The 16,156-nt window shown below is 36.6% G+C and overlaps 1 protein-coding gene across 6 annotated transcripts in view; it reads right to left on the bottom strand.

Annotated features, from left to right (window-relative positions):
- The window catches only part of LOC126969336 (cAMP-specific 3',5'-cyclic phosphodiesterase), a 607,232-nt gene that overhangs the window by 281,578 nt on the left and 309,498 nt on the right, over nt 1–16,156 (bottom strand). The window contains exon 2 of one of the 6 annotated variants that reach the window (XM_050814736.1): nt 6,944–7,176. The exons of the other annotated variants lie outside the window; for them this stretch is intronic. Within the exon in view, the coding sequence (XP_050670693.1) occupies nt 6,944–7,089 (146 nt within the window). The 5' untranslated portion in view covers nt 7,090–7,176. The remainder of the gene's footprint in view (nt 1–6,943; nt 7,177–16,156) is intronic. 6 annotated transcript variants of the gene reach the window in all.

The raw sequence follows: 16,156 nt of genomic DNA, 5'->3' as shown, positions 1-16,156 counted from the left end.
AACAATAATAATTTTGTCACCCTAATCATCCACAGAATTGTCGTAAACCTACACTAGTAGGTCTCTATACTTTATTCATAAGTTATAAATGAAGGAAGTAAAATAAAATTGTATTAAAGAATATAGTAATATACACATTAACACAAATTATTTTTCCTTAATACATGCTAAACATACATAAATAGAAACATACAAACATCCATTACTCAGAAACAGCGCTTAAACGAAAATGCTAAAATTTAATTACTGAAACTAACAACTTTAAATAAACCTGATGACATTGCTACTATGAAATGAATATAAGTCCTCTTTTACTGCTATCATTAAATTAAGTCTTCAGTGCAGCGCTGAAACAGAAATAATTGGAAGCAAACAGTTATTTCCGCTTATCAGATTGCTCCATTTCCCAATAACTGTGTTGATTCTACCATTTTACTCGCAAAGCAAACTCTTTTATATTGCATACAAGTTTAACACTATTGTGGCTAATTGGTAAGAAAAATAGGCAATAGATAATTTTTTATTACGTCTTATTTTAAAATACTTGTGGGTGTACTAATTCTACAAATCCCATTCCTTGGTGTTGAAGGGGCCTTTTCGCGGAGATCACTGAACTGAAGGATTAGACTGACTGAAATAAACTGATAAAAAAGTATGTGTGTACTTTTGTATGTACGCAAGATGTTATACTTCTTTGGCCCTAAAATTATTTATTCCTTGTGCTATTCTACGTTTGTAGAAAGAACAATATCGTAAAAATCTTGCAACGATCGCTTTGACAATTAATTATTAAATAACGAATACTGCTGTACGGGCTTGAACCCTTTGCTTATCCTAATAATGGATGAGGAACCAAAAAAAAACGAATGTCGCAAACGTCAGATAATTTTAGGTACCAACTTCACCATGTCACTTTTGTGTTACAGTGATGCGTGCGCATCTTAAAATTTCACTCTCATAATTTTTTTATAACGCGCCTATGGAAGTTTAACTTCAAAAAGTATGTGTGTACTTTTGTACGCATGCAAGAAAATATAGTTCTTCGGCGTAACAAAACCAAAATCCTTATTTTTTTATTCCTCGTGCTAATTTACGTTTGCAGAGTTAAATAGTTTTCTCTGCAGCAAAAATATGGAGTGACTTACTCCCTTCTCTAAAGAAACAAATGAGCTAAAATCTACTAAAAAGCATCTTCTGAAAGCTGCGGGGAATCTGAACCACGCACGTTGGAGAATCCTTTCTCTAAAAGATTTCTTATGCGTAAATAAACACACGCCCACACACAGTACACACCTTTCGCTTCTTATTGGAGATAGCAAAAGCTAGATATTCCCCCCGTGAAGAAATGCCTTGCATCGATTCCATGGGGACTAGGGAGAAGAGGCGGTTTTTTTGTCGGTATTGGTCTTCAAACCTAGCCCGACATACGATATCAATACGTCCACGATCTTATGATACGTAAAAGTATATTTTCCTCAGAAAAAAAACCACACACACACTTACATACACACATACAAGGTCAATAACATTGTTTTTTCATATTTCTTAATATTTCATTCAATAAAAAATATAGGTTAAGAAAGTAATCGGGAAGCCGGGGAGTGGAGGAGGAGTTAAGCCATTAGGCAGGAGAGGATGGCTGAAAAAGAGCGCTGGAAGGAAACATGGATCCACGATCATATGTCAGGTGAGGTTTCGCCTAGTGCATTTTATTTTTGTCACGTTCTGTATGGCAATAAAGAAAATATTACATACATATGGTTAAAGAACTTTATTCTCATTAAGAACAGAACATATTCACTTACATGAGAAAACAATATAAACATTAGGTATCTTACTCGTAGTACTGCGAGTCTATACAAAACAAAGTGGGTAGAAATGAAAAAACCGCGTAAACATTATGATCAACACATGCATTAAGAGCTACTAGATACGGCATGGCACGTCGGGGTAAGTAAAGTTTGATATAATTTTTTTTATATATATTTTTTAATCCATCATCCAATGAAAATATTATTATACCGACTAATTTAATTAATTAATGTGTTTTGTTTGCAACTTATTATTATTACAATTATATACATAATGAATTATATATATATTTAATTCCAGCCCATTGGTTGTTCAGTAGACATATGTGTTAGAAGAGTCTTATGGTAAGTGAAGTTTTGCCATATAACGTCAGGGTGTTGGATTTAGGTGTAATAGTTAACTAGCACGCCAAAAGACGCAAAACATATAATAAGTACATGTTTACAAATTTGTATTCAATTAAGTTTTGGTATGAGTCAAGTACAGAAGATTTTGCTTGAACACCTGAATGTTCAGAAGCTTTGCTCTCGATGGATACTGCATACAACTGATAACCAGAAACGACTAAAGTTGAGGGTGCCCTAAAATTATAAGAAAATATAACGGAACACAATCATTGGTTGTATATTATGTTGGTACCTGTGACGTAAACTGGGTATATCACTTAACGACTTCCTTTGGATGTAGATGTACTTCCTTTCCGTGGTTCATACCATCTTCTAAACACCAGAGAAATCATAAGTGCGTTGCGGACCTTATAAAGTGTCAAATATATGCACATATTAACTCGAAAACCAAACTAAACCTGATTGAATCTGTCAAATATTTACGGCAACTTCGGGCAGAGACGTTATAAGAGGCTGGACTGCCTATGTAAGAATTGAAATTCAGTTTAGTATGAAACGTGCAGTCATTTGACATAAGAATGAAATAGTAGTAATTACAGTATCACAATTGGCCACGAATTATAATCCGGCTAATATTGAAAGGGAATAGTTGCTTAAAACGTAGTGGATTTTGGCTATCTTCTTTTTTTTACAAGATTATAGCCGTCATCTGTCAATCTGTCAATGACTGCACGTTTGATACAATCGGGTGATTCTTTTCTTAGAGTTTTCCGCTAGCCTGACTTCGCTATATAAGCTTAAAGAATTTTAGAAAATGAATGACGAAGATAGCCGTGTGTAAAATGTGACAAGCTAGGAAATCTTTATAGATTATTCTCTTAAGTCGCCAACAATACCATTCAGAAGCGTTATTGTTGTGTTAATGTCCGCCGCAAGAATGTCTAACATCTCATGAATATTAACTCATATTAATTGTCTCTCAGACTGCTAGTCACCGTTTAAAGCCTCTTGGTAAATAGCACAGCTCACGCCTTTAATTGTTCGACTTAACTATTCTTAGTTAAATATATTTAGTGACGCATTTCTTCTATGGCCTTGGCTTTTTAGATGTGAGCCTACAAGAAAATTACTAGAAAATACTTAAAGAAAACGTGAGTCAGTAGAAACGAAGAGCGTTAGCAATACGTGGTCTAAAACTACCAGATGTAGAACCGAATGGAAGAAGTTGGAAGAGGCCTTTGTAAGATTAAAGTCAAAATTCAAATAAACTTTATCCAATTACGCTTAAACTGGGCGCTTTTGAATCGTCACTACAAATACTTCTTTTAAATAACTGAATTTACCATATTATGTTCGTAAAAAGTTAAGCTCGTGAGAAGAACATACACACACAAAACTCAACGGCCACTCTTATCAATTAAATAGAGTATTTTACCATTGCTGTAATATATTACTTAATAAATTAGTTTGTAAGGTGCTGCAACCAATATATGAGAATATAGACTTAATCTTGGATTAAGGATTGGTCTCCGCTGCACTCCAACTAGATACCGCAGGCGTAATCGCAAAGTGAGGCAACTAAATCTACGCCCAAGTGGGCGTACTCGAGCCAGTCTCGAATAATGTGTGACGTTGACCTACCATATGTGATTTTAAACTTTGCTAATAAGTGAAACTAAAATGCCGGGTTGCTAAGTAAAACTCTGTAAAAATAATACTATAACATGTATGTAACATTATACAAGAAATAAGAAAGACACTGGGATCACAAATTTTCAGTAAGTATTTTGTATCTTATAAAATATTTCAATGTAAAATAACACGAAGCGTATGTTACAAAATTTTAAATATGCAAATGAGTGTCACGATGCCACGCACACAAGCATCTAATAGTTGCTAATAATCTAAAAAGCTATTGTTCTTAGGTAGTGAGGTGTCTAGTAGGAGCGAAACGGAGACCGATCCTTAATCTGAGGACTTAATATAATATTGATATACTTTTAGACATATCATCGTGTCCCAAACTAGGCATAGCCTGATCTATGGGTACAAGACGATGATATTATTTTAATGTTATAAACATACACATAAATATCCATGACACAATACAAACACCCATGTTCAACAAATAAATGTTTGCACTTACCGGGATTCAAACCCGGGACGTTTAGCTCAGTAGGCTGGATTACTAATTACTGGGATATATAAGTCGTTTGCGACCACGTACAGGAAGGCGTAGTGTTGGTAGGCAATAAGATGGACCGACGATCTGGTCAAGATTGCCGGAGTAGGATGGATGAGGGCAGCGCAGGACCGATCGTCATGGTGATTTTTGGGGGAGGCTTTTGTCCAGCAGTGGACGTCTTCCGGCTGAAATGATGAATGTTGATGATGATAAGTCGTTTAATTATTGTCTAATATCTAATCGATAACTTCTAAAAAAATGATTTTAACGTGTGCTAGTCGCCTGTGCTTGTTGAGTTTGAAAATACCACAGAGTAGAGATAGATACTTGCGTTTTAATTTAATACTAACAACTTGGAGGCATTATAATTATGCTTCAAAATTATAATGTTAGTTTTTTTTTATTTTTAAACAACTCCTGCAGTGACTTTAAGAGAAATTAAAAACCAGTTTTATTTGTAAAGGTTAGCATATAAATGACATAACATTTTTATTAGCAGAAAACCTTAGGCACATTGAGATAAGCTTAACGAAATAACCTTGAGTCAGTCAAAACGAAAGACGTACCAGCAGAAAGTAAAAACACATTTCATTTTTCTTTGAGGTTACTAATTAGCCTTTAGATATAACGTTTCTATTTCATGTACGTGTTTTATACCTCCAAGGTTTTCCAGCATCTTTTACGACTTACTACAATATAAACAGTTTTTATGGAAGTACAAATGAGAATATTTGTCGTACCACTACATTAAGTGTTCACCGCCGCCTATATATTTTAACCTACAACACCAGAGGAATCACAAGAGAGTGGAAGTCTGGCTGGCAACTTAGGAAGATGTACGCGCTTTTTTGATGGTAGTAGTTAGTTGTACGTTTTTTATGACATTAAGGGACGAGACGAGTAGGAGCGGCCCTGCCCATTACAATGCAGCTCAGAATTTTTGGGTTTTTCAAGAATCCTGAGCGGCATTGCATTGTAACAACCGCAACTTGAGACATAAGATGTTAAGTCTAATTTACCAAGTAATTTCACTAGCTATGCCCTTCAGACCAAACACAATAATGCTTACACATAACTGCTTCACGGAAGACATAGGCACCGTTATGGTGCCCATAATCTAGCCGCCATCCTGTCTAAAGGAGCCACCTATTAGCTGCCTCTTACGACACCCGTGGGTCTGGGACTTCCCTATTCTTTTTATACCCCGGGCATAAAAAACACAGGGCAAATGACAACGAACGGTCACGTTTGTTGTCATTTGCCTTTCAAGTATCTGATGTACTTAGTAGAAGATTTTACGAGCCATTTGTACTGTTTTATACGAGTATGTGACTTCCGAGCAACTGTTCTCAAACTGATCTTTGCTGATATCATAAATTATTTTAATGCTATCATCATCATCGTCAACATTGCCACATCAGACGGTTAACGTCCACTGCTGTACAAAGGCCTCCCCCAAACATCTCGTCGACGATCGGTCATTGTTTGATATTTGTAAATTTATTTATTATATTCCATTTTTTTCTCATAGGTTTATTAAGCTATGTATCACCCGAGAGAAAGTGGAAAAGGCCTAATAGTTGATTCCATTTTAATAGTAGTAGTTTAATAGACAAGGTCAAATTGTCGGGGAGCCAGTGCTCTGTGAACGGCTAAATCACTTGGCGTTGCATAGAGATATCGCTTCATTCTGTGTCCTCTACCGCATTTATACTGGAGAGTGTTCCAAAGAGCTGTTTCATCTATTTCCTGCCGCCGAATTCCACCTTCGCACGACACGCCACAAGTTAGGATATCATCCTCACCATCTGGATGTGTGGCGGTCCTCCACAGTGCGGTTTTCAAGGAGCTTTCTTCCACGTACTATAAAGCTGTGGAATGAACTTCCTCGTGCGGTGTTTCCGGGAAGATACGACATGGGTTTCTTCAAAAAAAGCGCGTACACCTTCCTTAAAGGCCGGCAACGCTCCTATGATTCCTCTGGTGTTGCAAGAGAATGTGGGCGGCGTTGATCGCTTAACACCAGGTGACCCGTACGCTCGTTTTTCCTCCTTTTCCATAAAAAAATAATAAAAATAGTTCGTTATTCAAAGAATAACCAACGAGACACCTATTAGGTACAAAAACTCTGGTCCGTTTTTGTTTGTCAGCCGACTTATTCTCATGAATCACTAGAGTTACACAGCTGACATTTTCGTTAGATTTTTAGATTTTTTTTTTTTTAGTTTTATTATTCTCTTATTTTAGAGGTTACGGGGGGGGGACACATTTTAACAATATCATTTTTGAAGACCTATCCATAGATACGCGCACGAACCACACACACGTATGGGTCGGGTCTCATGAAAAAAATTTTTTGAGTTCCAGTTCTAAGTATAACCCCCAAAATTGATTGTTATTTTTTTTCAATGTTTGTGTAAGTATATTAATGCAGTTCACAGAATGCATCTACTTACCAAATTTCAACAGTATAGTTCTTATAGTCACTGAAAAAGACATGAAAAATCCATAAGGGTTCCGTTTTTTGACATTTGGCTACGGAACCTTAAAAAGTCCACAGTGTTAATTCCTACTGAATCTGCTATTACGTGTATCTTACCTACAAATCCAGGAGTGTCTACGTCGAGGTATGGATGCCAAAGTGAGCGCGAACGGCGGGAGAGCTGCAGGAGGGTCATCTTCATCCTGCGCCGGCGCACCACTCACCCTCACTTCCGGTACCCTGAGCTGATGCCGACCACTCATCACAACACTTTGCGTAAAAACGCTTTACATATATTTCCTCACATTGAGTCACAAATAACTATATATTTGTCACAGATTCACCATCAACTAAAACACAAAGGATATTTTGGAATGTGTTTGTAAAATGCAATTGTTTTAAATTGCTTTGCTTGCATTGCTTGTTTTAATTTAATAATTTGAAAGTGATGTGTCTTTTCTTAGCATTTACAGTTTAATAAGAATAATGACAGAATTCAATATTATGTATGTTGACATACATCCCGGATGCCTGATAGTGAGTACCGTGTCAGCGGAGAAAGAGTGCTAGGTGTTAAGTTAGCTTTAGTTAGTCCAAAAGTAACCAGCGTACGAAAATATTATGGTTCGATTATTTCAGTATTCTATTTATAGCACGTCTTGATTCTTGAAGATAGTAGATGGACAAAAAGTAACTGACGTTATGGAAAGGCCGATTCGATTTACTCGTATATAGATGAAGTCCATAATCTAAACGGGAAGACGATTTTAAAGAAATAGCAATAGACTGAGAGAAATGGAAATCTTTGGAGGAGGCCTTCTCAAATGGGTTCAGTAGAATAATTAATTAATACCTACCTACTTAAAATGTAATTTTTTGTTTTTTTTTTTATATTATTAATATAATAATGACACATTACATAAGATAATATTTTGTTTGCTTTGTATAAAGCTAGATAAAGTGTTTTTCTTTTTGTGTTAGTCTTAAAATATGGAAATAAAGGGTTTTTTATTTTATATTTAAACATCAGTTAGCGAAATATAACATATGAATTCACCTGACGTTAATCAGCATCATTGTACCATAAGAGCGCTTTGGCACTACGTCCGATCAGAGTCCGATACGTATCCGTAAAAAAAACGGTCCGGACTCATGAGTAGCCGTAGAACTATTTCTACGGTTGCCGGAAAGTAATCGCATGACGGAAGTCGGATCACTAGATCCGCTAGCGCGTAAGCTACCATATTCGGATCGTGTTTTCACGGATACGGATCGGACTCTGATAGGACGTAGTGCGAATGCGCTCTAACAGTGTCAATATGATCTAATTGTGACGTCATTAACTGCCCAAATTATTTGAGTTTTCTTTAGTTTTAATTCCGGCAATACGTCCTGAGGATGCCTCGTGTAGAGGGGCAACACGTGTCAAATTGTTTAAAGACAAATATTGGCGGAATTAACACTAAAGAAAACTCAAATCATTTGGATAATTATGGAATTCCGCACAGTAACGCCTACTTCAATAAATTGTCATTAACTGCCCCAAAATCCGCGACACCCACACACTCAAACATAGAATCGTATAAAATCTTACGGCTTTAGAGCCTCGTGTAGAGGGGCAACACGTGTCAAATTGTTTAAAGACAAATATTGGCGGAATTAACACTAAAGAAAACTCAAATCATTTGGATAATTATGGAATTCCGCACAGTAACGCCTACTTCAATAAATTGTCATTAACTGCCCCAAAACCCGCGACACCCACACACTCAAACATAGAATCGTATAAAATCTTACGGCTTTAGAGCCTCGTGTAGAGGGGCAACACGTGTCAAATTGTTTAAAGACAAATATTGGCGGAATTAACACTAAAGGAAACTCTAATCATTTGGATAATTATGGAATTCCGCACAGTAACGCCTACTTCAATAAATTGTCATTAACTGCCCCGAAACCCGCGACACCCACATACTTAAACATAGAATCGTATAAAAACTCACGGCTTTACAAATATACTTGATATAAAGTTATAACTGAGAATAAACCAAGAATATTATGCAAAATGTTGACTATATCGCTGACAACACTGTCAATACAATGATAACTCTGAAGTTTTCCGAATGACAAGCTGCCTTGCAAATAAACTACTAAAACGAATCATAAGCAAAATATATATTTGTCAACAATGTTTGTTTGTTATACCAAGTTTATTTGTAAGGCTGTAATATCATAACTACTCTTGGCGATCATTGTAAATAAAGACTCCGCAACAAGTCGAAAAACGGCGTAGTATTGGTAGCCAAGATCGCGTAGCCATACATCTGTTGGCTACATGCCTAATAGGTCTTCACCACAAGGACACGAGTCGCGACCCCGCCCTCAGGGTGAAACGAGTTATGACTCTCGTAAAACTGAATTCACTACAATATTAGCTGAACAGGTGGAAATATTCCACTCTTGAACGTTTGAAATGATTCCGTCTTCTAACATGCTATATTAAATCAATTTTATGTTAAACCATTTCTGAAAGTCCCTTCGTATTTATGTGACAGTTTGACCAACTTGTACAAGAATACGGGCGGATAATTTCTAATAAGTCTTTCGTAAATATTTATATCAAATTTGATTTCAGGTTCTTTTCCTCAAACTATTCCCTAACCATTCCAAAATATTCAAAAATGCACAACGTTAATGTTCAAGTTTTCACTTCTCCCCGAGTGCAATCCGTATTTTTTTAAAGTCAATTAATTCATTTGCACTGCTTTGAAAACAAATAGCATTATAATAGAAAAGAAACAGCACTAGAATTTCTTCAAGTGTTATTTTTTGCGTTATATTAATAAAACTGCCATTGCAAAAGTAATTGCTAAAGACAATCATAATCTAGATCCAGGCTTCATTATTGCTTAGGTAACTTGCAGTTGAGTAATAATTTATTTTTCATTTATATAACATAAAAGTTAGAAACATAGATTAAAATACAATTACAAACACATACAATTTATAAAGCTTACCTGTGTACATTAGCCGCTTAATTTATAATTACAAAAACATAAAAAAGCGAACATTTTTAAATAGGATTATTACATAATATAGTATCGATGGTATAATTTAAGCCCATAATAAGGTTTTTTTGCTCATAAAATGGTTTCTTTCTTTTTATCAGACTCTGATAGACTTTTTGTTATAACTTGAGTACTGGGATATACACAGATTAATGGCTGATTTCAGTTAACAATTGTAAGCCTAAAATGACGATCGGAAAGTATTTCAGAAATGGTCATGGTGTAGATGTACGAAATGGCTTCTGTAAATATAAAGCGACAATTATGGTTTTAACGACGTGATATCACCATCATCATCATCAGCAGTGGCTGACCCAGTCCACTGCTGTCAGTCCACTGCTGGACAAAGGCCTCCCCCAAAGATTTCCACGACGATCGGTCCTGCACAGCCCTTATCCAACCGGCGATCTTGACCAGATCCATCTTGTCGGGCCCACCAACACTGCGTCTTCTGGTAGGTCGCCATTCGAGGGCTTTATTGCCCTAACGGCCATCTGTCCGTCCGACTACATACCCTGCCCACTGCCACTTCAATTTTGCAATCAATATGGGCTATGTCGGTAACTTTGGTTCTCCTACGGATCTCCTCATTTCTGATTCGATGCCACAGGGAATCTCCGAGCATAGGCATCTCTATTGATGATCCTCCAAGGCGTGATATACTCGTCCTTTTATAGCAGACAAAAGTTATATCAGTCTTAAAATAAGAATTCTGTTATTATAGAATAATCTACGAAGATGAGATAATAATCTACCAATAATTGTGCCTTCCACGTATAAATATCGCATAGCAAAAAAGAGGTTCGAAAACAAAACTATTACAAACTTTGACTGTTAAAAGATTCTAACAGTATTGATTTTGTATGAAATCGGAACGAAAATTGGATTGGATAAAACAGATGCGTGGGTAATAGAATTTTATGTGAACGATAAATAGGCAATATATTTGCATTTTGGGTCGAGGGATATTGGTTCTGTGTGTAGAGCAAGATAACAGACACAGCCTTGATTAATGTTTTGGGATACACATGACTATATAATCTGCATTGAAAATTATTGCTAAGTTTTGCCAAAACAGCGAAATACTAGAAATCGAAAGAAGGGTTCAACCAACATGGAATAAATATTGGAACCTAAAACAAATGTCCAAAAGTAATATGCCCACAGACATCAAAACAAAAGTGTTGAACTCGAGTCTCTTACCGTGCCTGACGTATGGGTGCCAGACGTGGAAGTTCTCCTCTAAAGCCACAAATAAAATCAGGACCTGTCAATAAGGAAGATTGATAAAGTAAGACATACTAAGATAAGAAAAACCACAAATGCGACTGACGCTCTAACTTATGCATTAAAACTAAAATAGAAATGGGCTGGCCATGTCGCGAGATGTACAGACCAGAGATAGACTGCGAGAGTAACATCGTGGAGCGGCCCAGCGGGCAAGAGAAGCCGAGGGAGACCACTAACCAGATGGGAAGACGACCTCAGACGGACAGCTGGCCCTAACTGGATAGACGTAGCCCAGGATAGAGATGCGTGGGCATCTTTAGAGGAGGCCTTTACCCAATCCGGGGTCCTTGCTAACAAATTTAGTTATAATTATTAATTATTAATTTACTTACAATATTTAAAAAACTTTGTAAAAGCAAGAAGTAAATGGCTTTTTTATTTATTTTATTAAAAATATGGGATTCGATACGACTCGTGTAAACTATTATTTTGAGCTTTGGTGGCACAATTGGGAGAACCTTTCTACCCTCTCGCAGCCTAGCGAAACTCTCTAAAAAAAGGCGATATGTATGAAACGTGCTGTGATTGATAGATTGACCGATAGCGGCTATAATCTAGTAAAAAATGGAGATAGCCGAAATCAACTACGTTTTAAGCAACTGTTCGCTTTCAAACCTAGCCGGTTTATACTTCGTCGCCATATTGTAAATTTCAATTTTTACTTAGGCAGCCCCGCCTCTTATTACGTAGTATTTACATCCTCTTTTCCCTCTCGTTTCTCTCGCACGATATGTACAAATATTTAAGGGTTTTCGAATTCATAAGTAAGTATCTTATTCCGACACTAATATAAGGTTGACATCGCTGTTTTGATTTCTCTGGTGTTGCAAGAGTGTTGGAGCCATGTAAAAATGTCTGGTGCATGTCAACAAATTATATCCACAGGAACCAAGCTTTATAAAAAAAATATATTCTTAATAGTACAATAGTTCACTTTGAAAAATATAACGCCTTACAAATTTTCACAAGCAAAAATTGCCCCGTGCAATATTGTAATACAACTTAAATTTATATTTGTACAAAGTTTTAATAGACTATCGGATGTAATGTATATTATAACATTACTCCTGGATCATACTTTATTATCCCGGAATGTCTGCAACTGGTCCTTGACCTAATAACTGACATAGTTCTTAAAAATTGGGAATATAACAAATTACTTGCGAAGTTACCGCCATTGTAGGCGTAATTTCTTATTGAATCTACTCGATAGATTAAATGTAATTCGTAAATAGAAAAATCCTTAACAATGTTTAGTAGCAATTACTGTAATTTGTGAAAGCCATTACTTTATTAGCACGAAACAAAACGGTCAATTAATTGTTGAAGTAGTATTCGGTTACAAAATGAGTTTTGGTGACCTTAAGACTGTCACTATTTCAATGTCTCATGTAGAGGCAATCATGTTTAAGGCCCGGGCTTGTATCGCAAATCGCGACCTTTGCGTGAGCACCTGATCGACGGTAGCACGCACGGTCTCGTAACAACAAGCTATGTAGAACTGACAGGCGCTTGTAAACTATTCGTGTGTGGAAATTAACTCCAATTAGCATATATTTACATTTCTAATTACAACATATTTACATTCGTGATAATTTAATTATTGTTCGCGAATCTGTGTCAGTTTTTATAGGATAAAGAGAATTAGCTTGTCACTTTAAGATAAGCCATGCGAATTGTCGGTATCTCCAGTGATTTCACTAACTACAGCGCCTTTCAAACTGAGAAATCCATGGTACTGATCTACCCAGCATCATGTTCAATGAAGTCCCCCACTGTAAAACAGTAAAGAGTTTTAAAACTTTTCGTGCCTCAAGTTTTTTTCGTCCATCTTTCGCGTATTGCATTACAACCAGCCGCGTAGTAGGAGTGATCATTAATTCTTAGAATTGTTATCAAGTCAGATTGGCCGAGTGCGCTAGAATTGAGCTTTTGTTCCCGAGAAGGAGCATAGATTCGAAGCCCACACCTGACATATGTATTTTTTATATTAAATTTTTATTTGATGCAAATAAAGCATAATTAATAAACATAAATTTGTTTTATTTTTTCGGTGGTCATTATAAAATCACACAATTGCTTTTCTGATTATATATTTCACAATCATTTTCATTCTAGAATAATAATATTCATAATTCTAACGGATTTTTTAAAGTGGTGTGATTTTTTAAAGTCAGAATAGGTACGACTATTAATATATTCTGTGATTGTCTATTGTTCAACATAACACAGTTTAAACTTACAATTATTAAGACGAAACTTTTAATCTTAATCTAATTTGTTAAGATGAATTATGAAGAAAACAATCCACAGAAAAAGTAAAATAGATCTTTTAGAATTAGGCTTGATATTAATGATATCCATCTCGTTGTTTGACTAAGACGAAGCACTTAAAAAGTAATACGGTAATGGTTCCGCTCTGGAGAATAAATAACCTAAGACGCAATTAGCTTATTAACATTTAGTGCGGACATTAAAATGGCGCCAAGCTAATACAATTTTTGTGGACGCTCGCGGCATTTTCAATGATATAACAATAACAATGTAAAGTTATGACTCTGCTAATACGTGACTGAATTACTAAATGCTACGATACGTGGCATTGGTAGAGATACGCTGTTATTGGTATTCAATATTGCGGTATAATGTTTGTTTATAATGTGTATTTTCTATGTGTATTAACTACCTAATTTAATATTTGTTTGGATAATAATACCTCTAAGACTGGGATCTATCGAGCGTACTTACGGCCGTTCCCAATATAGTATCTACAGTTAAGAGATAATTCCTTCTACTGTCAGTAATTAGCTGTCAATAATCTGAAGCTGTCCCAATATTGGGACGCGTGAATTGCAATTTCCATACAAACTTCTATCGCTGGTAAGCTATACGTCCTCCATTTGACAGACAGCGTGTAGATACGATTTTTATCTCAAGTAGGCCGCAACTGGAGATAGACTTAATATTGGGAACGGCCGTTAGACTTTGCTCAGACTTAGTGTAAGCTTGGATTTCGTTTTTATAGTCATTTGACAGCTGGAGTATGCTCAGCTTAAGCTATTAGCAGCCCAATGCAAAATAGCCCGGTCAATTTAGACAGACATCAAAGGATTACAGCTCTTTCAACTTTTTGAATCGTTATATCTCAAGAACTGTGGCTCTTAGGAAAAAAGATATTTTGACATTTTGTATAGGTAATTATCTAATCTACAATTTTTGTCTAATTTGATGATAAAACTTACCGTTTGGCTGAAAATCCCGAAAAACCCATTTTTGTGAAGTTTGTACCCCGAATAAATTTTTTTAGGAGGACTTTTCACATTTCATTTATAATAGTGTATTGATCAATCCTACCAGTATTCAGCCAAGTGGGAATTTTTGCAACATCACCCCTATTTTTTAGTCTAATTTGACCGGACTAAAAGTCTAGTTCGCGTTTTATTACACTCAGCAAGTTTTACGTTAGTATCGTTTTATGTAATCTTTGTAAATTCTATTGAGAATGAGACCAGTGGGAGGCTCCTTTGCTATTGCTATGCCGGCTAGATTATGGGTACCACAACGGCGCCTATTTCTGCCGTGAAGCAGTGTGTAAGCATAACTGTGTTTCGGTCTGAAGGGCGCCGTAGCTAGTGAAATTACTGGGCAAATGTCTAAGTCTCAAGGAGACAATCGCATTTGTAGTACCACTACTAATGCGATTGTCTCCTTGAGACTAGAATATTTGGGGTTTTTCAAGAATCCTGAGCGGCACTGCATTGTAATGGGCAGGGCGTATTTATTACCATCAGCTGAACGTCCTGCTCGTTTCTCCCCTTATTTTCATAAAAAAAGATAATTTATCTTTGACCGTATATATTTTTTAAGAACAATTGCAATTACAAAATTAGATTATTGTTTTTTCTAAGATCTGCCTGGACCTGCTCGGTGCAGGATGTAACTTTATCAACGTATTGGCTAAGTAATAACATTATAACCGGACACCGAAGTGTAACACAGTCGCTTTATTACGGTGTGCAAAACAAGCATCACTGGGATGTTATTATCAATAAATAAACAACGATTTATTTTTTCAGTTTGTCACTTAGAGGCCGTTCATAAAATACGTTCGCATACAAGGGGGGAGGGGGGGGGTCTGGCTGAGTGTGACAAGATGTGACAAGGGGGGACGGGGGGTATACGGCAACGTGACGTTCGCCGTTTATTATTTTTTGACATGAGCGCAAGCTCTGTGGCGCGACTCTAGCGGCGTTGCGATCCGTCACAACTGGTTTCTTTGTTTTTCCAATACTTGAGAGAGTAACGTTTCCACGTACCCTGCGCTCTCGATTCATTTACAAATGAAAATACTGTTTCTCATGTATTTATTATTATTTTATTCCTTCATTCGCCATTTAGCAGTGAACTAATACAGACGCTTTTTTCATCTTCTCTATTTAATACTCTTCAGTTAATTACTTTATACTCTTTATTGTCGAAATATTTTTAATTTTCAGTATTTGTGTACTATCATTTAGAATATATCATACTCAGCAGGGGGGGGGGGGGTCTTAGTTTTTGTGACGAAATATTTCTAGGGGGGGTCACAGAAAGTGTGACACAGCGTGACAATAGGGGAGGGTTGATTCCAGCAGCCGAATTCCACCACCGGACATTACGTGCAAAGTACCATCCGCTTCACGTAGACGTCTGGCATTCCAAAACCACGCGTTTTGTCCGAAATTTCTTGCCTCGCACAGTCACTTTGTGGAATCAACTACCGGCAGCGGTCTTCCCAAACAGATACGACTTAGGGATCTTCAAGTAAAACGCATACTCCCACCCTAAAGGCCGGCAACGCATTTCTTGACACACCTGTTGTTGCGGATGTCCATGGGCGGTTGCCTCACCTCTCCCCATCCCGTGAGCCTCTTGCCCGTTTGACCCCTCTCTTATAAAAAAAAGGAGGGGGTCAAAAAAAGCGGATTTTAGTGTG

Source organism: Leptidea sinapis, chromosome 1 (genome assembly GCF_905404315.1).
Source record: "Leptidea sinapis chromosome 1, ilLepSina1.1, whole genome shotgun sequence".
NCBI classification, from domain to species: Eukaryota; Metazoa; Arthropoda; class Insecta; order Lepidoptera; family Pieridae; genus Leptidea; species Leptidea sinapis.
Note: the sequence above shows the minus strand (reverse complement) of the source record. Positions and strands in the feature narration are given on the sequence as shown.